Here is a 23865-nt window from a genome sequence, read left to right as displayed (position 1 = left end):
GAAAAATTTTAAAAATAACAAAAATATATTGTTTTATCATTCTTTAATCTACGAGTATTGGAGGTTATGTAACTCTATTTGGAACAAAACAGAACAACACAAAACTCGTCTAGTGGGAAAAATTATTGTTTTGTTCAATATTTTATTTTATCTTTTACCGATTTAGTTTATATTTATTTTAAATATTATTTCATAGAACATGTTAATTTACATCAATTTGAGATTTTTATAAAATATTTTAGCTTGAACTTTTTTCAAACGAAGGTTATATAATTGATGAGAATTTTTTTAGATTATATTTTTACAATATCAAATTATAAAAAAAATAGGGAATTAATATTGGATTATATGGATTTTTAGGGTATTTTTAGCGGGTATAGAAAATATTTGCGATATTTGTAAGCATAACAACATCTTTTTTATTTTAAAAATATGACAAAATCTTTAAAAACGAGAATTTTTGTTTTTGTTATTTTTATTTAGCCCACCTCATTTTCAAAAATCGATATACCTAATATGAAGTATATCATTAAATATATTGAATACTAAGTATATTACTAATACAAAATATATCAATCACACTGAACATTCATTCATATTAGGTATATCAGTCATAAATCTGAAGATTTTGGTTTAAGTAATATTGTAGATTTATTATTGATATATCAGGTATAAAAATGATATACTTTGTTTTATATTACGTATATCGGTGATATACTTTATTTTTAGGTATATCAATGATATAATTATATCAAAAACAAGTTTCTTGTTTTTTTGTTATCGTTTCCAACATGAAAATGACATATAGAAAACTTAAGTTATCAACAGTATAATTTGCCGCCATACGAAAAGGGTTACTTAGTCTAAATATCCATAAGGGTCTGTTTGGTTGAAAACTCGTATTTCGTTTCTTGTTTTCAGAATCACTGAATTAAATGGATTCAATCAATATGCATTTGAAGGAGTTTAGGAGATTTGTTTTTTAAAACCATTTGATTCTATGATCTAGACAGTACAAATTCTAAAAACGACTTTTTTATGTTTTCAGATTTAGAATTTGAAAATTTTGAGATTTTTAGAATTACATAAAAAATGATAAAAACTTGGATAAATCTATTACTTCATATTATAAACTTATTTTATGTTCGTTAAAATTCAAACATGTAAAATATAATGTATTATAAATTATATAGCATTGTAAAATAATAATTATACAAAGTTCATAAAAGAATGTTAATAAATTAATGAATACTACTCTTTTAAATTAAACTAAATATATCAAAGCGAACACAGTTAAGTGTTAATTAGCATATATTTCTAAGTAAGAGGTTCTTAGTTTAATCCCACCCGATATACTAAAAAAAGAAAAAATATTAAACTAAATATTTAATTCGTAACTACTTCTAGTTTACAATAGAACACTAAATACACTTTTGTTTGGGCTAGGCCCTGTTAACCAGATACGGGTAGTGGCTGTCCGGCCCATTTAGTCTCTCTAATGGACTCGGGTATTGAACGACCCGAATCCAATTTACCTGGGCAGCCTCCTCGACAACTCGGAAGAAGTTGGAAGAAAGTAAAGACGACGACTCTGAACACTGCAACCCCCGAGTTCCACCGTTCCAAAAAGTTTGATTCTCGTATCACTTCCAATGGCTTCTTCCTCAACATCTGCTTTCTAGAGCCCTAAAGCTATTGGGACTCGAAATGAGAAGATGGATCAACCGCAGCGAGCATTATCGGCTTCAGCAGTCTCCACTTCCCGCGCTTACCAGTTTCACCCTGCTCGAGCTGCCATTGTTAATCTCTTCGACCTCTACTTAGGAGTAATAACATAATTGCCCTTGTTCCGCATTCTTTCTAACTCTATTCCACTGTGTTTATTTGTTTGCAATTTTTTTGAGCAGAGAAGTAACCGTCCAAAGCCTGAAGATTCGTCTCGAGAACCTCCGTGAGTGTTTATTTCTATTTCCTTCTTCATGTTTGCACCAGAGCGTGAATGTGTTATTGCTGGTATTTTTTTCCTGGTTAGTTTGCAATCCTTCTTCTCATAAGATTGATATAATGATACCTTCTACATGCGTCTGGATAATTTAAAAACATGGTGAATCTCACTACTCTGTTTTTAACAGGTAAACTTTTGTCTTAAAAAATGCCAACTGCTGTCATAGTACTCTTTTGATGTGGTGTAATTCTCTCTTGGAGAATTTTTAGCGCATTTCTTTGATATTTCTGAAATTCTGATTCAGAATTTATATAATAACATAGCGTACCTTTTTTGAGACTTTAGACTGTTTATGCAGATACTAACTATTTTTTTTAGAAGAAAAGGAACAAAATTGCTCAAAAGATACAACTCCCAAATAGGAGTGAAGAAAACAAAAGAAAAAAAGAGGAAAAACAACATAGAGGGTATTACAACCCCGCAAAACAATAATAATAGCTACATAAAGATCATAAGAACTTCTTTGAGAAAGAGCCTCCTAATTGCAAGAAAACAAACTCAAAAACTCTAGAAGTCTTCATCATCATAAACATCTTCTTGGAGAAGGGCTTTGAGATCTTGAGAAAACTTGGCCCTGATCTCGGCAATCTCTCTATCTTGCTCCGCTTTTAACTCTTTTTCTTCTAAAATGATCTTCTAAAAGGGCAACCCTTTCTTCATGAATTTTGATGAGCTTGGAATTAAGCGAGGATAAATAATCATCTGATTGAGATGGAGATAAACTAGATATGAGCTTGAGGGAGGAGACAATGTCTTCCTTAGCAACTTGTAAAGGAAGATCCATGATGGCTTCCATATTTTCTTGTAGAGAAAATCGTGATGCAAGGGGAGAAGCCTCTCCGTAGATACTAACTATTTAGGCTGTTATCAAGACTATCTGGTTTTTTCAACACTCACCACCGAAGTCCTTGAAAGTTAACTACTCAAGATTTACCTTGCCATTATTGTTCTATTAAACTGTCTATTGGAAATGAGAACCATCTTCATTTTTGGGAGGACCATTAGATTCGCACAAGGATTTTAAATAGTTTTAGAGTGATTACTCCAATTAAAAATTCTAGAGTAACATCATATTATCTTTCATAGTTTTTAGGTGGTTTTTTTGCAAATTTTCCTAAATTAAATGACTGGTTGAAGATATCAAAACTGGGAGCTGTTAAGTTACAGACATAGGTTTAATGTACAAAGTTATTATGTGACTCCTGGTCATTTGCCGCTACATTAATGAATTCTTTTTAATAACCTAATTTTGGAATAATAAAATGATTTTAGTTTATGGTGGTCAATAATGGCAGTATATATTTAATAGCCGTATAAATTGCCAAATTGATTAGAATAAAGAAAAAGTGTTGTTTTGATGATTTCCAAGTTTATTTCTTCTTATGTACTGCTTTAATCTTAATTTTCATGACATATCTTCAGGAACAAGGCTCAAAAGCGTGTACTAGCTATTAACAGAGAGCTTCCTCCTCGAAATGAGCAATTCCTTTTAGATTTTGAGCAAGTTCAGAATCAATTTGCAGTGAGTTGCAGAACCTAATTTAGAATTTAATATCATAAAGCCTTTGACTTCTTTACTTGCTTCTATTTCACTCAATGATATTTGAACACTGATTCATGAACGGCCGACGTTTCAGGACCATGATCAATTGCGTGCTGTGACTGAGTCAGTTCTCATCTCCCTAGTGGTGCAGTGCAGTGGTCATGTACCAAGGGCAGAATTTCTCCTCTTTTCTTTACGAAGTTTATGCAGTATATGTTACATCAATTGGGACACCTTTTTGCCATCCCTTCTTTCTTCAGTCTCATCTGCAGAAGTTTCTGTGGGCCAGGGAACCCAAGCCACGCCTACTGTCTCATCAACGAATTTGTCACAGTCTGCGGTGCTTCCAGTCTCAAACCCAGTCCCTAATAGTTCTACTTTTCAGTCTTCCAATCCTGCCTCTCCATTACCATCAGTTCATGGAATCAGTTCACCTGCTCAATCAAGTATTGATCCATCTTCTTGCACAGCATTATCACCAATCAAATCCTCTGATCTTTCTGGGGCAGGATTGCAGTCTGCAGTTAGGATCAATTCATTTTTTAGAAATAATGCAATAAGTAGTCTACGTCAGCTTTGTTGCAAGATTATCTTAAGTGGTCTTGAATTTAATTTGAAACCAGCGACCCATGCTGATATATTTTCCCATATGCTGAATTGGATGGTTAATTGGGATCAGCGGCAACAAGGGATTGAGGAATCTGAGCATATGAATTCCTGGAGGCCTGACAAGGCTCTCATTGAATGGCTACATAGCTGTTTGGATGTGGTCTGGCTTTTAGTTGAAGAGAACAAATGCCGAGTGCCCTTCTATGAATTACTACGCAGTGGCTTGCAATTTATAGATAACATTCCTGACGATGAAGCGTTGTTTACACTCATCTTGGAGATCCATAGGAGGCGAGATATGATGGCAATGCATATGCAGATGTTAGATCAACACCTTCATTGCCCTACATTTGGGACTCAACGTATTTTTTCTCAAACAATGCACAACATATCTGGTGAAGCAGTAGCAAGCTTGCGCTATTCACCAATAACATATCCAAGTGTACTGGGTGAACCATTGCATGGGGAGGTGAATAACTTACTCTAGAGCTTAAAGGAATTTTTTATTCAGTGTCAGAATAGATGAGTAAAAAGAGGAAAACCAATTGATTCTTGTCTAGAGATTTGAGAGAGTTAGAAATAAAAGAGAATTAAAGGTGAACATGCCCTCGTTTCCCTCCTGCCAACTGTCAATTTGTTCCATTCTTTGATGAGATTAGTTTTGGAGGCATATTAGGTCTGGGTGTAAGTTGTAAGCTGCAAAAATATTGGAGTTATCTATATGTAATAAATCCTGCTTCTTTATAGCTTCATTATGAAAAAGTGGGGACCAATGAAGTTTTTTGTCTAATTGCCTTTAATATGTGTAGTAAAACATTCATCAACTGTGATTTCAGATTTTTTATGATCTGTTAAATATTGAGTATTATTTCTTGTCCCCGTATCCTTGTGTACCTTTATAAAATGCCACAACAGTACATTTTTAATTCAATCAATGTGAACGAGTCCTAACTTTGCATGTTGTGTCATTCCTATTATAGAAATTCAACTTGAATTCTGTATCAAGATTTTCTCCCCTCTTAAATATTTTGTATGCCTTTTTCTTTAAATATTTGGGGTGGTTTTCAATTTTCATACAGTAACTGAGACATGCCCTTTTCTAATTATTCAATTGATTGACATTCTGTAAAGGTGGTGGTTAAATTGGTCTCCTTTGTTTGGTTTAGGATGTTGCATCTACTATTCAGAGAGGCACTCGAGATTGGGAAAGAGCTATGCGTTGTATAAGGCATGCTCTTCGTACAACTCCATCACCTGACTGGTGGAAGCGTGTGCTTCTTGTGGCTCCTTGCTATAGGTCTCCTTCTCAAGGGCCCACTCCTGGTGCTGTTTTTACATCTGAGATGATATGTGAGGCGACAATTGACAGAATCTTTGAGCTATTGAAGTTGACGAATTCAGGCAACTACAAATTCCTTGTTATTCTGTTTTTAATCCTACCATTTAATATTCATGAAAAATCAAATACTAGTAGCTAAGAAACAGGTATTAGTACAATTCTATCTACAGATGCTTCTGTTGATGTGTGGATTACCCATTTCTTTTGTTCTGAAAGTGCCAATACCTAACAATTTTTTTTTTTTTTGATAAGAAACAATTTCATTCATGGATGAAATTACAGTGGGGCGAACCCACCAAAAAACCAAAGGAGTTACAGAAAACTTCTCCAATTGGTTAATAAAGAGTTCGTACTGTAAGAATGAAAATAGGGGGATGTTTTACACCATGATAAAGCATGAAAAGTAATATTGTCAAAAAGACTGATGAAAGGCAGCTCCTTGTCTTGGCCAATACCTAATAATGACATAAAAAAATGCTTTCTGAAATCTGATGTATATCCTAGTATCAGGCCATCTGAAAGTGAGCATTGGTTCAAGTTGCTATCCATTAGCATCAATGAAGCCTCAGAGATTTGGAATATGTTGCAACCTGCAACATCTTTTTAAAATTTAAAGGTTAAATATATGTCTTAATCCCCAATCTTTGGGTATTTTTTTCAGTTTAGTCCCTATTATTTTAAAAGTTCTAATTAGTTCTCACCATTGGTGAATATAAAATTCCCAAGGAACTAGAGAATATACACCAACAAGAGCCATGATTCTAAGCTAAGTCTAAAACCTCTTCCCTACCCATGCACTTCGAAAAGCCTTCGATTTTCTCTAACCATAGCCCTCCAAACAGATGCCCATTCTCCTCCATAAGGTCTTGGAGATTTCTTTTTTTGGTGTCTATGACCTTGCAACAAATTATTTATGTTACATTTAACTTCATTCTGATGTTATTTTCTCTCGTGATAGAAAGGATGTCCGATTCTGGTCCCCCAGTCCGTCTATGAATTTCTTTGATTTTCTCTAACCATAGCCCTCCAAACAGATGCCCATTCTCCTCCATAAGGTCTTGGAGATTTCTTTTTTTGGTGTCTATGACCTTGCAACAAATTATTTATGTTACATTTAACTTCATTCTGACGTTATTTTCTCTCGTGATAGAAAGGACGTCCGATTCTGGTTCCCCAGTCCGTCTATGAATTTCACTTGTAGCTCCTTCTTTAACCTTTTGTGTGCCCCTGATTCTTCCCCCGCTGGCCCAACTTTTGCTGGAAAGTGAAAATTCCAAAGAAGATCAAGGTTTTTGTGTGGCAGGTCTTACTTTGGAAAGTCAATACCCTGGATCGTATTCAGAGGCACTCTTCATTCTATTTGGGGCCAAATGGTGCGTTCTATGCAAGCAAGACTCAGAGGATCTCGATCACATCTTATGAGACTGCAGTTTTTCCCAGAACATATGGAGCCGTTTCTTAGGGCTCTTTGAGATTTTTTGGGCTCGTCATAGAGATTGGGGAGCTATAGTAGAGGAAGTGCTTTTGTTTCATCCTTTTCGCGACAGAAGGAGATTTTTGTGGCAGGCTTGCTTCTTTGCGATCCTATGGGGGATTTGGCTGGAGAGGAACAATAGAATTTTTAGGGGTTGGAAAGAGATGGAGAGTCGGTTTGGGACCTTATTAGACTAAATGTTTGTTTGTAGGATTCTGTCTCAAAGTGGTTTTGTTACTATCAGTTAGGTTCTATTTTTTTGGATTGGAAGCCCTTTCTTTAGTTAGGGCTCCGCCTCTTGGGCTTTTGTTTTTGTATGCCCTTTGTATAAGCTCCTATTTTCATTCGTCTTAATAAAAGTTCGGAAAAAAAAATTTATGTTACATTTAACTTAGTCAGCAAGTGCCAAGATGGTTGGAATGAAGAGAACATAAAGTTCTGTAATTTTCTTCTACAGGAGCAATGGGGAACAAATGGGCTTGGTTCTCCTCTGCTGCTGGACAAAGTGGACAATAACTATGTATTCAAATCAAGAAGGTCCCAAAAGGGGATACAAACAAAAGGCAGAGGGTAGAGCTAACCCGTCCCAAAACTCTATACAATCACCACTTTCCAATCTTGTCTAAGCAAAGGAAGATTGTAGTTACAAAAAACTTTCTTGTATAGCAAAGCCCACCAAGAAGCTAGATGCTTAGTATTTACACAAAAAGAATCGAACAAAATCAACTTATCTTCAAAAAGTTGACTATTTCGTTCCTTCCATATCGACCATGAAAGAGCCCGGGCCGCACAATTCCAAAGAACCCAAGCCTTGGCCTTGAGCTGCCTTCCTCCATAACCTTCGGCTATGAAATCCTCAATTCTTCTAGGTATGCAGAGAGATAAATCTAGCAAAGAAGCTATAAACCCCCAAGCTTTGGAAACAAAAGGGCAATGGAGAAAAAGGTGGTCCACTGTTTCATTGTTGCTCATACACTATGTGTACATAGAGGGAGAAAGAGTCCAGTGAGGTAATTTCCTCTGAAGTTTCTCTGCAGTATTTACCCCTCTATAGAACAAAGTCCAAATGAAGAATTTTACCTTCTTTGGGACTTTAAAATTCCATATCAAGTTTGCTGTAGCTGAATTAAGTTTAGGAGACGGGGACGTGAGAGCCATGAAGGCTGAATTGACTGTGAAACGTCCGGATGGGTCTGCTTTCCACCATAAAATGTCCCTTCCATTTCCGATAGCTGCACCTTCTATTTTTTCAGTGAAGTTTGCCCATCTACTCATTTCCCTTTCAAAGAGATTTCTTCTGAAACGAAGATTCCAAGTTGAGGCCTCTGCACACCAACAATCCGCAATGGACATACCTTTCTTGGAGGATAACGCAAACAAATCCGGGAAAGTGGTGTAAAGAGGGGCAAAATCAATTCATGGGTCCTCCCAAAATCTGACTTGGACACCTGAGGATACTTTGAAGAAGGAGAACTTTTGAAAATCTCTAAGGTTCTCTTGTATGTCCCTCCACGGTCTTCCAATAGAAGAACCATCCGATGGTTTTGTGCACCATCCAAAAGACTCCACAACGTAAATAGTGGCTATCACCCGTCTCCAAAGGCTATCTCTTTCCACTGTGAACTGCCATAACCATTTCATTAATAGAGCATTGTTATTTAGCCTCAAAGAACCAATTCCAAGGCCCCCCTGTGTATGAGGCAAAGCCGACCAAGACCACTTCACCAAATTCCCCACCGATCTAGAAATCCCACCATTCCATATGAAGTCCCGCATAAGCTTCTCCATAGACTTTATGATGGTCTCTGGAGCTTTGAGAATTGAAAAGAAGTATATGGGGATGCTATTGAGGACCGACTGAGCAAGAGTAAGCCTACCACCCTTGGAAAGAAGCAAAGATCTCCATTTTTGGAGTCTTTTGTGCATTTTGTCCACCACCGGAGCCCAAAAACTAGTTGCCTTGTGGTTCCCTCCGAGGGGAAAACCAAATAATTAAAAGGGAAAAATCCATTTTGCAGCCAAAAGAGGAAGTCCAGAAGCTAACCTCTGACCTTGTGCAATTAACACCAATCACAACAATTTTTGAAACATTCAGAGAAAGACTCGATGCCAATAAAAACACATGAATGAGACTCCACCAATTCTCCATTAATTGAGCTGAAGGGGGGGGGGGGTGTAGAAAATAAGCACATCGTCGGCATATTGGAGGTGCGTGTGAGTCACCCCTAAGGAGGTAGTTCCAATATTGAAACCTTTGAGAATATTCCTCTCATTACAAAAGTGAATTAATCTACTGAACGCATCGCCCACAATCGTGAAGAGAAAAAGGGAGAGGGGATCCCCTTGTCTTAAGTCCCTTTTGGCCTTTATTTTACCTCTATTTATTTTCGCACTAATATCTCTCTGCACCATGTATTTCTGTTCATCTGCAATCTGTATTTTCTATTTATAGCTAGAGATTTATAATTATTTCTTTCTGTAGATTTAATAGTGGATTTCTTATCCTTTAATGTACGTCAGATTGCAGTATAAACTTTAAATGAAATTACTCTCTTAAAAATAATAGCAGTATTATGGTTGCTCTGTTAGCACCGACATTCGAAGTATTTGAATCTTTATTAACATGCTGATAACCAACTTCTTGTAACTATTTTTTGCAGAGATACATTGCTGGCAGGAGTGGCTTGTCTTCTCAGATATATTCTATTTTCTTATGAAAAGTGGATGTATTGATTTTGTGGACTTTGTGGCCAAGCTGTTCTCGCGTGTAGCAGAGGGAGGTCACCATGTTTTGAGGACAAATCATGTCACTTGGCTGTTTGCACAAATCATTCGGGTTGAAATTGTGATAACTGCTTTGAATTCAGATGCAAGGAAGGTTGTTATTGAATGACGAATTCATTGTCCTTGATATTGTCATGTACTCTTGCCTTTTCTCCTAATAGTTTCTATTCAAAATTAATTATCTGAAGAGTAAACATAATTGACACGCTTCTAACATTTTGAGACATTTTATGTAGTATATCTATTTATTGCACCTGAAAAATATGGCTTTATAGAGTTATCTTATTATTTGTTAATCTACAAGCATATTGTTAATCTGCTTTAGCCATCTTGTGGAATCTAATCCGATTTCCTCGAAATTTGAGAAGTTAAATTTTCATTTTAGATGTATCGAATGAAAAAATTCAATTATATTTGGAAATTTGATTCATCTAATATGTAAGACATAGTGGACGATATTTTCACTGATTCACCTCACGTTTCATTTATGCTTTCAGGTGGAGACGACAAGAAAACTATTATCTTTTCATAGAGAAGATAAAAGCGCTGATCCAAATAATCCTCAAAGCATCCTGCTTGATTTTATTAGTAGTTGTCAAAACTTGCGTATTTGGTCGTTGAACACAATAACAAGAGAATATTTGAATAATGAGCAGCTGCAGAAAGGAAAACAAATAGATGAATGGTGGAGGCAAGCAAGTAAAGGTACATGTTGCATAGTACATGTAAAGTTGTTGAGTCATACTACACAACAAAAAAATTCTTTTTGTTCAATAACATGTGGGGCTGGGTATTAAAATACTGACCAAAAATCTAATTTTGTTTTGGCGCCCTCCTGGTTTAAATGTTATCCTCCTAATCATAATCTTAATGCTCTTTTGGCTAATTGAAAGGCTTTTTTTCCGTTTTCCTTTTTTTCTTATTTTTTTTAATAAAAAAACAACTTCTCTTCTAGCGGTTGGGCAGGGATAATCTTTATTTTTATAAGTTGGAGTCCTTTTTTTCTTTTTCAATTTCTTGGCTTTGGTCGGACATTACTCATCAATAATAATCTTTCCCTTCACAAAAGGAAGTAGAAAAGACAGTAAAACTAGAGAGAGGAATTTGATAACTAAGTTGGCTTCAACAGTTACATATGATAAATAAAGACATTAGTTTGCTCCAACAGCTACAATTTTATATGAATCTTTCTATGGCTGTATTTGGAGGCTCTGTCCTTGTTTTGTACACTGAATTCTTACCATGAAATCTCATTTATATAAACGATTCTTTGCATTTTGTGACACATGTTATTGGTTTCGTCTCCAGGTGATCGCATGATGGATTATATGAACATGGATGACAGATCAATTGGAATGTTTTGGGTTGTCTCATACACCATGGCGCAGCCAGCATGTGAAACTGTGATGAATTGGTTATCTTCTGCTGGGGTTCCAGAACTATCATCAGCACAAAATTTGCAGACCAATGAGAGGATGATGGCTATGCGAGAAGTGAGCCCACTGCCGATGTCTTTATTATCAGGTTTCTCAATGAACTTGTGCTCGAAGCTGGCCCATCAAATGGAAGAATCTTTATTTTCTGGACAGGTACATATAATTTTCTTAATTAAGTCTTACAAGTTTTCATGGGTCTACCTCATCGAAAGCTACCAATAATCACAGGATACTTCACCTGGTGGGTGCCAGTAACCAGTGTTTTCAAGGCGCATCCAGGCACTCGCCTCAGGCGAGGGGCGAGGCGTTTTTGCTGGGGCGCGCCTTAAACGTCGCCGAGGCGAGCGCCTTCAATCGGGCGCTCGCCTTTGCCTCGTGTTGGTGTGCCATCGCCTTAGGCGAGGCGAGCGCCTCTTTGAAGTGAGGCAACCCTCTGTTTTTTTTTAAATAATGTTTAAAACCCACGAAAAAGCGACCCTAAAAACCTAATACCCACACCTGGAAGCCTTCGCTTCCGTCCTTTGCTGCCACCACCGCTTTCGTCCTCGTGTTGTAATGTTTTTTTAGTTTCTCTTTGATTCTATACTCTGCATCGATTCTTTAATTGAGAAGAGGAAAGAACCAAACAATAGAAGAATCAAAATTTGAGAAAAGAAGAATCGAAGAAGAAGAAGAGTTGGAGAAAAAAGAAGAATCAATGTAGAAGTAGAAGAAGAATTGAAGAGAATCGAAAAACCTGAAAATTGAAAATCCTACCGCTTCAAAATTGCCATCTGGTGGCAAAACTTCCAAATGGCAGTAAACACTCACTATTTTTTTACTATTTTTGTTTAAGTTAAAAGTTAATGCATGGTTTAATTTTTTGTTTAATTTAAATACAAATGTTTTCTTATCTTTTTATTTAACCACTATTTACTAAAATTTTTTAGAACTTTATATTTAATTTTCCTAAATGTTGAAGTTAAACTTTGTTTACTAAAATTTTTTAGAACTTTGTATTTAATTTTTCCTAATTGTTTAAGTTAAACTTTATTTACACATTAAATAGCTCTACAAATATTTGCATCTAGAGTATTTTATTCTTTACCTAAAATTACCATAGATAATATTTATTTATTATTTTATTAGGTGCGCCTCGCTTCACTTAGGCCTTGCCTTTTTATCGCCTCTTGCCTTGAGGTGATCAAAGGGCTTGTTGTCTTGAGGAGTGCCTTGTGCCTTGAAAACATTGCCAGTAACAATTATGCAGTTAGATCCTTCCTTGCACAACTATATGTCATCGAAGTCACGCTACTAATCAGTGAATTAGGTTTTGAAGAAAACTATAGGGAAGTATCCTTAATTAATTATGTTGGTTTGCTGTTTTTAACCGAAAAAAAAGGAGAACTATAGGGAAGTAACCAAGTGGAAAAATGAGGGGAGGAGTCAATAGTTGGATTATTTGACATGCATATCGACTTACTCAACCATATTTTGATATGGCTACATACAAATGTCATAATATGTGAATGTATGTGCTATTCAGTAGTTTGAATCCAATATGATGCTATAGAATGCTAAAATGTAGTACAAACTGGATTCATGATCTGTATGAGCTGCATACTTCTCTTACTTTTCCGTATATTGTTTGAGTCAATTATCATGATCTCATGATATAATACTTTCAAGTAGATGCCTACATTTTGTTGTAAGAAGCTTGTGATAGCGTACAAATCAAATACTACTTGTGTTTTATGTACTATTGTCTCTTAACTTTCCTGCATAATGGATGAAGTAATGCAATTTACTATCTTGATGAATATTCAAACTCACCTCTAACATTTACTCCCATTGTTCTTCTGTGTAGGTTGTTCCCAGTATTGCATTGGCTGAAACGTATTGTAGATTGCTTCTTCTTGCACCACACTCATTGTTTCGTTCTCATTTTAGTGTAATTTTCTTTATCTTTTAAAACTTTGTTACTTATGTTATTCTCATCTTTCTGAATAAGCATCGATTAAATGTTTCGCGGATAAAAAAGAAATTTAAGTAATCATGAAATGTACAGAAGGGAGACAAAACTCTCAAGGAGCCTAAAAAAGGACACTCCAGTTAGAGAAAATGTGCCGGATGACCTTGCCCTTATCACGAAAGGGAGGGCACATCAAACTTTCTCCATCATAGAATCGTAGTCTTCGTTTTATGCCAAACAAACACCACATAACTCCAAAGTCCAAACAATAGCCCAGGATTGAAAAAGCAAACTAACAAGAATCTCAATAAGAGTTATTTTTACATATTAATTTTATATTTTTGCTTTTCTTTATAAAAGGGGAAAAACCCCACGTGTGCCTGATAAGATTCAAGTTTCTATGATAGCACCCATCTTCGTTGTTAAGTTAATTGAAAAAAATCTCCAAGTTTGCTTCCAAATTTTTAAAAATGTTTGTCAATCTATGAGCGGTCTGATTTTTGTTACTCATGTAGTAATCTTTGATATTTTGTACTATGTTGTACATCTGTTGCTGAAATTTTGAGATCTCATCAATCTTTACGCTTAGAATAGCTCACTTTCTTTCATGCTCATAAGTGGAGATATTATTTTCCGTTTATGCTTACTTACAATTAACTCACTCTCTACTCCAGCATTTAGCACAAAGAAATCCTTCTCTATTGAGCAAACCCGGTGTTACACTTTTAGTGCTTGAAATTCTGAACTACCGGTTACTTCCTCTTTACAGGTAAATTCTTCTCTTCCTCCCGCCCAAAAAAGGGAAAAAGGAAATCAACATAAAGATAATATGTAGTCGTGTCTGGTAAAAAAAATCTGGTCATATATCAATAACATACATCGCATTTAATAAAGATGTGAAAAAATATGAGGGATTTTATGCCTTACACTGAATATTAATGATACTGAATTGCTTCTAGCTTTCCTTACTGGTGGAGTTTTAAATCTTATATTTGACATGATAATGGATGTTATACATTTTTCAACTCATATTCCTTCCTCCTTATAGGTACCAAGGCAAGAGTAAGGCATTGATGTATGATGTGACAAAAATAATTTCTGCACTTAAAGGAAAGCGTGGAGACCATCGTGTATTTAGATTGGCTGAAAACTTGTGCATGAATCTTATTTTTACATTAAGAGATTTTTTCTTTGTGAAAAGGGAAGGGAAGGTGGGTGCACAAAGTGATCTCAGAGCAGAATTATAAGTTATAATGTGTTTCATTATTATTGTTTTGCTGACTTTGATCTTTCTTTCTGTTTGAAAGGGTCCAACTGAATTTACCGAGACACTAAATCGATTAGCTGTGGTCACTCTTGCTATCCTTATAAAAACACGTGGAATAGCTGATGCTGATCACTTGCTGTATCTTCAGACAATGTTAGAACAGACAATGGCCACCAGCCAACATACTTGGTCAGAAAAAACTCTGCGGTATTTCCCGTCTGTTCTTCGCGAGGCATTGATTGGGAGAATAGATAAGAGAGGTGTAGCTATTCAAGCATGGCAGCAGGTTTGTTATCTCACCATATATTAGCAATTCTTGTAGAACTTTTATTTCCTAAAATTGGCCTCCAAACCCATTTGTATGTACTGAGTTGGTGCTTGTGAAGATATATCAAAATTTTGAAGCTCTTAAAATTACCTGCACCGATGTTGACTCTTAATAGGTCAATCCTTTGGTATCTTCTACAATAGGATATAGATGTTGCAAAAACAGACATATATTGTGTTACATTTAGCATTGTGGATTTTTATGTCGTCCTCCCCTGAGATAGAAAATGAAAAATAGTGAGTTGATACTTCCAACGATCATGTACAGGCAGAAACTACTGTGATTAACCAATGCAACCAACTTCTTTCCCCATCAGCCGATCCTACATATGTCATGACGTACATAAGTCATAGTTTTCCGCAGCATAAACAGTATCTATGTGCTGGTGCATGGATACTTATGCAAGGACACCCTGAAAATATTAACTGCACGACCTTGGTATGAATTTCCATCTTATTCTTTATATATATCTGTAACTTTGTCTGATTTTAATTGCATCCGTGTTATGTTTCTTTCCCTTTCAATTTAAGCACGTGAATTGAGTACCTTCATCTATTTAGATGATCTTAATTTTTTGAGAATGTGTTACGTTTGTTCTTCCCTATCAATTTAGGCACGTGTATTGAGAGAATTTTCACCGGAAGAGGTAACAGCTAATATTTACACAATGGTGGATGTGCTGCTTCATCACATTCAAATTGAACCTCAGCATGGACATTCCACACAGGTTTGTTTATTCTGGGCTAGATTATATGCGCATTCTACTAATCTAATGGAGGATTACCTCCTAGCCCTCCAATGTTTATTATGAGGAACTTCCGTTTCTTGTTAAAAAAAAGGACAACTTATAAGACACTAATATCATTAATAAATAGTCGCTGGAACATGTACCCATGAGCTTAAAAGCACAGGTACAGAATTGGTAGCTTTCAGTCATTAGGCGGCCAACCCATGGTCTTAGCACAATATTACCATTGAGGTCTAAATGATATTATTAAGAAAATAGTTCTAAGGGTTTGGCAGCTCAGATTAAGACTTATTGTAAATGGTTGGTGTTGGTTTATTATTTGTGAATATTAGCTGTAAATCTTAATGGTTATTTCATTCTTATCTCTTTTTCTGTATTGAGTCTTTCTTCTATATACTTTTTAATATTTTTTGGAATACAAATATTTTATTCCATCTAAATCAAGTTGGTATCAGAGTAGGAGCTCTTGCGTTCCAACTTTTGCATTGTTGTTTCCTCCTCATTTATATTCATTTCCAGTTCATTTCCAGTTGTTGGGTCTTGTGCAATTTTTCAAGTCCACAAAATGAGGGGAGTTTTTTTTTTTTTTTTTTAACAAGATACTAACTTTTCATTGAAGATATGAAAAAAAACAAAATGTTCAACGATACAAACTCTCGAAAGAGTGAAAAGAAATACAGAAAACCGTAAATAATTTTTGAACAAGATTACAAAGAGCTAATGAAAGCACCCCAATTATTAAAAATAAGAATAGGGGAATAATTCAAAAAGGAATCCATAAGAGCACCAATGAGAGGTCTTGAACTTAGCATAATTAAGACAATCAAGTGCCGGTCTATGCTTTCCTTTGAAGATCCTCAAATTTCTCTCGAACCATAATTCCGAAAGAAAACTTTTCACAACACTAGTCTACAAAGCCCGCACCATGGATGAAGGATGAAGAATTCCACGTAACAATTGAGGCAAATTTGCTTCTGCCCTGTAGTCCAAAGCCCAGTCAATCCGAAATTGAGAAAAAAGATAGGACCACCCAATAGCAGCATAGGAACAATGGAAAAATGATGGTTCAAGTCTTCCCCATTTTCCTTACAAAGAACGCACATAGATGGCAACAAAGTAGAAGAGGGAAGCTTTTTTTAAATAACATCTGCGGTATTAAGCTTCCCATGAAGGAGAATCCAAGAAAAAACATTAACCTTTCTTGGACACTTCGATTTCCATAATGCAGCAAAAAGATTATTGGCATTGGAGAAGCATTATGCATTCTGCTTAGTGAATTAGTGAAGAAACAGATAACAACCCTGAAGACTCCAAAGACCAAATACGTTGGTCATCCTCTACACTAATTGAAACCATTCTTAAAATGGCCAGAAGATCAGCAAATTCAACTAACTAAAAGTCTTTTAACAATCTCCTTGACCCAACATGCCATGAATGAGTATTACCATGAATTTTTTTGGAAACGAAACGATTCATTGACATATATCCAATACAAACGATTCATGGAAACGAAACGATTCATGAGTATTACCATAAATGAGGGGAGTGTTATATATCCAATACAAATGATTAAATTTACATTAACCCATCAGCTTAAGCTTTTAAATTCATTGGTGGTTTATTCATGTTTAATAGTCGGCTAATTTAGTAGAAATTTTATTAATCAGAAATCTCCATCCAATTCTATTTATCAACTAATGGAAACTAGAAGGAAGAAATGGAGTAATACCATAATCCTGCTTGGACCTTTTTTTAATTATGAAAGAAAGAACTAGAAAGGGAAAAATGAAAAGAAGCTACTGATGCCTGACAAAGGCCATCTCTTTTCCCTTCCAGGATATTTTGCCTAAAGTTTGCACGAATCTTTCATTCTTCGTTTGGACTCAAGAATTACTTCCTCTTGACATTCTGCTCCTAGCTTTCATTGACCGTGATGATGATCCCAATGCTCTACGCATAGTGGTATGCCTTCAAACTCTCTTTTTCTTTTCTAATTTTGACTGCATAGCATAATATGCTACTATATTTTGGAAATATCATTGTGCACGGTATGTCACTGAGTTTGAACAGGTTACATATGTTATTTGGAGATTGATTTTGATATGTTTGGTTCTTATTATTTAGTAAATTTCTTATTAGTAATGTCAAGTATGGACATGCATTACCTCATAATTTATTAAAAAAGAATTTAAATCAATTATGTTCATGCAAAATTTAACAGGTTGCATGATTTTCTCGCCGTTTGTTACTTTTCTCTTATATCTCTTTTGTATGCATCATTTTTTTTTCCCATAAAAAAAAGAAGACTTAGCACTCTAATAGGACTAGACAGTCAGGGATAATATAGTAATTAGCTACATAGTTTGTTCGAGACTTGTTATAAATAAAAGGGATCCGACATTGGGAAGGTAGGCAAAATATTGTGGTAGTTTAGTCTTTGTTTTCAAGGGGGCAAACTTGGTAGTATCTTTCAGTATTTCCTTATTGATATTTCGATAAAATATTCTGTCCAGCAATGTTGGACTTTGGAGTGTTTGACATGTATGGGACATGAACAAGTTATAAAACTAGGGTGCGGCCTTGGTGAAGCTATGATTTCCTTTTTCCTGAAAAAGATGACACATTAAATGTCATAACCTATAGGTGGGTTCGCGTATAGAGGAGTCGAGGACTACCACCCTTGAAAAGACTTCAACCATTTTGGATAAAGAGACTTTCATTAATAAAAGCACAAAAAACAGCCAAAGGGACGGGAGATGAGAAGACCCCCTCCCAAAAGGAGTTAAACGATCAACACTCTCCAATCTTGTAGGATCATAGAGAGGTTGTAGTTACAGAAGAATTTCGAATTTCTATGACACCACCAAGATGCTGTAATATGTACACTATTAAAAAAGAATCAAAAGACTTAGCCTTATCATCAAATAATTGAATAAACAAAGATTTCTTTCTATCCAAAGATTCCAAAGAAGTGCTCTGAACGCGCACTTCCACAAAAAATACGTCTTTCCTTTGAGATGCCAACCATAAAAGCTTTCCATCAGCCAGTCCTCCACCCTCCTCGGCATACAGCCAGCAATCCCAAAAATATCAAACAGAATCTGCCACCCTTTAGAAGCAAAATTACAGTGAAGAAACAAGTGATCTAAAGATTCTACTTCCCTCGGACAAAGGCAGCACGCCGAAGGAGAAATCGACCAGTTTGGGCACTTCTTTTTGAAGCCTCTCAGAAGTGTTTAAGGCTCGGTAAGCTAAGGTCCATAGAAATACCTTCACCTTTTTTGGAATGGAATCCTTCCAAATAAAGTTTATTATGGGGGCTTGAAGTTTTGTGGAGTCGCAATCTATCGGGTTCAGCACAGCAGATTTGGTAGAAAACTGCCCATTCCCTTCAAGGTGCCAAACTACCTCATCTGGATCTCTTCGAGGGCAAACGAGTCCAGCCTTTGCACTAGCCTCACCCAGCTTTCCGTTTCTCTATCAAAACGACCCCTCCTCAAAGCTTGATCCCAAGTCTGATGCTCCTCATTCCAACAATCTTTGACGGAGTATTATGACCAAATTGGACCTCGTAGTATATGAATTGGATAATCAACAGAATACATTATTACTTTTTAAACTTGCAAATTGTCTTTGTACAAAAATAAATAGCAATAATTGATTAGAAGGGATGTGGATGCAATCCTTCAGAATAAATACAGAACATTTGTCTTTCTTTTTTTTTATTTTATTATTATTATTATTTTTTTTAAGAAACGAAGATTGTATTAAGAGAAAAGGAAGGAACAACCTCCTTCCAAAAGAGCAGAGTGGCCTTTCAATCTCGAATAATCATGGCTATACTATAGTTACAAAAGACTTTTCTATAATTGATACACCACAAAGAAGCATGGATCTATACACTATTATGAAAGAAAAAAATGATTAGAAGAAGGGTTGTTGTTAGAAACCCTTTGATTTCTTTCCTTCCAAAGGCTCCACAAAAGGGTTCTAGCTGCACATCTCCATAGAATTTTTTATTTGCCTTTCAGACGCCTCCCATTAAACACTTCCATTACCCAATCATCAACTTTCTTTGGAAGACGGGAGATATTTCCCAGTTCCATCATAAAAAAGAAAAACTCACTTTTGTAAGCAAAGGGATAATGGAGGAAGAGGTGATCTAGACTTTCCTCTTGCCTCAAATAGAGGCTGTGGGCTGATGGAGACAGGGTCCAGTTTATGAGTTTTCTTTGGAGCTTTTCATGGGTGTTCAAACTTCTATGGGCAAGACTCGAAAGGAAAACTTTAACCTTGTTGAAATTCCAGATAGACTTAATCAACGGAGCTTAAATTTTCTGGGAAGTTTCTGCCAATTTTTAAGAAAGCTGATTTGGTAGGGAAAGTCTTTGACTTCTCAAGGGACCAATCCACCCATCTTCTCTTGTTTCTGGCCGAAAATTATCAAGTTTTCCAACTTTTCCATTCTCTGTCAAGAATGCCTCTTCTACACCCCAAATACAAACACGATGTTCCTCTATCCAACAGTCTTCACTTCTAAATAATATAAGGATCCTTCAAAAATCTAATTTTCTGCCTATTTTTCACTCTGAAGGTAATGAATTTGAAGAAGGATAAGCTGTTATTTGCTATATCCACCCACGGTCTGCTGTAGCCTTTCCTTAAGAACATTTGTTTATTTGAAATATTCTCTTTTCCTGACTTGATAGTGATATTGTACTTTCTCCTTCATGCTTGGTCAACGAAACTGCTATCAACTGATTTCTTTCTACATGTTATGCGTTGCAGATGAGTCTACTTGATAGACAAGAGCTTCAACAGCGAGTGAAACTATATCGTATCAGTCGGGGCTCCCCTGAACACTGGCTTCACTCTGTAGTGTTCAAAAGAAATGATTTACAAAAGGCTCTTGGGAATCATCTTTCATGGAAGGACAGGTGACTGAGTTATGCCTTGCATAGTTAATATAACAAAACACTTCTTTTAAATCTTAATCAAGACCTGCTTCATAACATCCAGTGAATTATGAAACGTCATAATCAAACTAGTAAAATGGTAATTTTTTCACTAAAAAGGTTAAAATAGCCTTTTTCCCGTTGATGAATCAATTGGCAATTTCAAGGCAGGTTGCTTTTTCTCCTTTTTCCTTTTTTGTTTTCTTTTTTACTTTTTAAAGTGCCTTAGGAGTTAGGTTGCTTCGTTTTTATCTGTGAAGTTTAAAACTTATCTAGGAATTTTACATCTTTAATTCATTCCATTTGTTGGTGACTTCGAAATTCATGATTGATGGTTGTAATTCAATGTTGCTGCGTCATGTTAGGCTTGGACATGGACTATTTTATAAAGGATCTGAGATTAATTATTATCCAAGTCTACTTCATGAACTAATGAATAAGTTATCTGTCTCTAAATATGTAACTTTATTCTCTTTTGTGTGGAAACGTTTTTTTTAGGTGGCTTTGTCTCGGTCCAAATTGTTGAAGCATTTTTGTAATTTTGACCTCAAAAGAAAAGAAAAAGGAAGCCTTTCACATTCATATCTTAACATTGCATCCTTTCCTTTTCATGTTTATTAATTTCTTTCTTCCTTTCTTAGTCATTTACATGAATATATCTTCCAAATATTTGTATTCTTTGCTTCGTTGACTGAGGGTTAATGTGACAACTTTTCACTGAAGCATAGCTTAGTGATCTGCTCACTTCTATTATAAAGGTCTCTTGAATTCAGCCTGATTGTTATCTTCGCCTACATTGTTTTATATCTACCGGCAGAACTCTCCACATATTCTTCAGCTTACACTATCAGGATTCTAATTAGAAAAGTCATCTTGATGTCGCAGGTATCCCGTATTTTTTGACGATATTGCAGCCCGATTGCTTCCAGTAATTCCACTGATAGTTTATAGACTTATTGAAAATGATGCCGTAGATCAAGCTGACAGAGTACTGGCCATGTATTCTCCATTTTTGGCCTATCACCCTCTTAGATTTACGTTTGTCCGTGATATACTTGCATACTTCTATGGCCACCTACCTAACAAGCTCATTGTTCGGATTTTGTATGTACTTGATATCAGCAAGGTAACTTTCTGTTATACTTTTTCACTTGTGATGTACGTATTATTTTTAATTTTTATATTATTCCTTATTTCCTGTCATTGACACCAAATTTGTTTCAGATTCCATTTTCTGAGTCATTCCCTCAACACATTGGGTCAACTGGTTCTGTCATGTGCCCACCTATGGATTACTTTGCTACCCTCTTGTTGGGGCTAGTAAATAATGTTATACCTTCGTTACAGACATTAAAATTGGGAACGGCAAGTGATAATTCAAGTAATTCAATGCGTCCATCACACAACAAAGCCCCTGGAACAACTCCACCGGGGGCAACAACCGCTCCCGAGAGCCAGAAAGCATTTTATCAAATTCAGGACCCTGGCACATATACTCAGCTTGTTCTTGAAACAGCAGTCATAGAATTACTTTCTCTCCCAGTCTCAGCTGGTCAGATTGTGTCATCGCTGGTTCAAATTGTTGTCAATATACAACCAACACTAATTCAATCAAGCAACAACATACATGGAGGTCCAAATAGCATGGGTCAAGGATCAGCATTACCAACATCTCCCTCCGGAGGAAGCACAGACTCCTTGAATGCCGGAAGATCGAATACCTCAGTATCTGGAATAAATACTCCAAACTTTGTTTCACGAAGTGGGTATACATGCCAACAGCTTTCGAGCCTGATGATCCAAGCATGTGGTCTTCTACTGGCGCAGCTTCCCCAAGAATTTCATGTTCAACTTTATCTTGAGGCGTCACGCATTATAAAAGAAACTTGGTGGTTGTCTGACACTACAAGATCCTTAGGAGAACTAAACTCTGCTGTTGGTTATTCTTTGATGGATCCAACATGGGCGGCACAAGACAATACCTCAACGGTTATTGGTATGCTATATGTTATTTACTGATTAACCTTATTCCCTTTGATAACATAGAACTTCATTTTTCTCACATATTGTTGCATTTTTCAGGTAACACGGTTGCACTTCTTCACTCTTTATTCAGTAATCTCCCACAGGAATGGCTGGAAGGGGCCCATGTAATTATCAAGGATCTCAGGCCCATCACATCGGTGGCAATGCTGAGAATAGTATTCCGGATTACGGGTCCACTGCTCCCCAAACTTGCAAATGCTCATAGCCTATTCTGCAAGGTGGGTTAATGACCGTTGTTTATCACAAAAGAAGTTTACGTTTGAGTTAGGCATAAAGTAATTTCTGAGTCATTCTACCGAACTTTCTTTATACATGCTGAAATTAGAAGCGCCCTAAATTTACAAGACTACAGTATATGAAATGTAGTGTGAAATTGGAAGCGCCCTCAATAAATATTAAAAAAATGATTTTTTTAAAGATTCTTACAGTTACAGGTTATTGTTGGATTGTCCGTATGAGATATTGTGAAAAAATTGTAACAGTTATTGCTTGATAAAGTTCTATCTTCCTCATTGGCAGTTCGGGTAGAATTTAGTTTAATCTATCAATGACACATCATTTAGTATAACACAAATTTATTGGTTAATGATATATTTAGATAGGAATTTTATTTTTTGTATTTCTAATTTGATTGAGTGTTCTCCAGACTCTTTCCTCACTTTTGAGTATAATGGTGGATGTATTTGGGAAGAACTCACAAGCATCGGTACCAGTTGAAGCCGCAGAAATAGAAGACCTCATTGATTTTCTGTAAGTGCCAACAAAATGAATGTACTCAAATGGTTTGTTCTATATGCTTGAAGATACTAATATGCTCATTTTGCTTTCCAGCCACCATGTTATCCATTATGAAGGGCAGGGAGGGCCCGTTCTAGCTAACAGCAAGCCCCGACAAGAAGTTTTGGCTATTGTAGGAAGAGCTTTGGAAAATTTGCGTCCAGATGTGCAACACCTCCTTTCCCACTTGAAGCCTGACACCAGTTCTTCTATCTATGCTGCAGCGCATCCAAAGCTGGTTCAAAATCCAGCTTGACCATAGGCTAAACTGGAGTTTCTTATAAAATTGTTGGTTTGGTTAATTGTCATATATTGATTATTTAGTTGGTCTGCAACTGATTTAGTTTGTGCAAGTGGCTTCTATTAAGCTTCTTACTAGTTGTAGATTAATAGGTTATTTTACCAGCCCAGTTTAGGTAAAAAATAGATTGAGATGTACATTAAACTGAAATTAGTGGAAATAACACTTCCACATGAGTTGTGGAAGTTTTCATGGTATCAGGGCCTTAGTGACAAAGGTCGTAGATTTGGTCGGCTCTCTCTCTCTCTGTTTTTTCCCCCCTTCTTTAAACATATCAATGCGTCTTCTTCAACTGACAACAT

General features: G+C 36.0%; 1 protein-coding gene across 3 annotated transcripts; it reads left to right on the top strand.

Moving 5' to 3' along the window:
- Nucleotides 1-1557: 1557 nt before the first annotated feature.
- Nucleotides 1558-23760, top strand: LOC111015577 (mediator of RNA polymerase II transcription subunit). Of its 3 annotated transcripts, none has more exons than XM_088122346.1 (21): nucleotides 1558-1799; nucleotides 1908-2027; nucleotides 3428-3527; nucleotides 3643-4626; nucleotides 5324-5558; nucleotides 9631-9848; nucleotides 10252-10459; nucleotides 11063-11343; nucleotides 13037-13120; nucleotides 13816-13910; nucleotides 14190-14352; nucleotides 14449-14694; nucleotides 15004-15174; nucleotides 15350-15463; nucleotides 17321-17446; nucleotides 20273-20421; nucleotides 21325-21565; nucleotides 21664-22435; nucleotides 22522-22703; nucleotides 23132-23235; nucleotides 23317-23760. In XM_088122346.1, exons 1-21 carry the CDS (start codon nucleotides 1708-1710, stop codon nucleotides 23516-23518), a joined length of 4887 nt encoding a protein of 1628 aa, XP_087978472.1. In that variant the 5' UTR covers nucleotides 1558-1707; the 3' UTR covers nucleotides 23519-23760. The 3 variants fall into 3 exon arrangements, with proteins under 3 accessions (XP_087978472.1, XP_087978473.1, XP_022146339.1); XM_088122347.1 differs by having other exon boundaries at nucleotides 1559-1799; nucleotides 1908-1951; XM_022290647.2 differs by having other exon boundaries at nucleotides 1559-1826; nucleotides 1908-1951.
- The last annotated feature ends 105 nt before the right edge of the window (nucleotides 23761-23865 follow it).

Source organism: Momordica charantia, assembly GCF_013281855.1.
Source record: "Momordica charantia cultivar OHB3-1 chromosome 4 unlocalized genomic scaffold, Mcharantia_2.0 BLBB01000004.1, whole genome shotgun sequence".
In the NCBI taxonomy this organism is placed as follows: domain Eukaryota; kingdom Viridiplantae; phylum Streptophyta; class Magnoliopsida; order Cucurbitales; family Cucurbitaceae; genus Momordica; species Momordica charantia.
The sequence above is the reverse complement of the archived record's forward strand: the minus strand, read 5'-3'. Positions and strand labels throughout refer to the sequence as shown.

Coding starts and splice junctions, on each gene's coding strand:
- LOC111015577 (XM_088122346.1), top strand. CDS start 1,708: ATGAGAAGATGGATCAACCGCAGCGAGCATTATCGGCTTCAGCAGTCT. Junction 10,460..11,062: donor GTGGAGGCAAGCAAGTAAAG/GTACATGTTGCA, acceptor TTTCGTCTCCAG/GTGATCGCATGATGGATTAT. Junction 11,344..13,036: donor AATCTTTATTTTCTGGACAG/GTACATATAATT, acceptor TCTTCTGTGTAG/GTTGTTCCCAGTATTGCATT.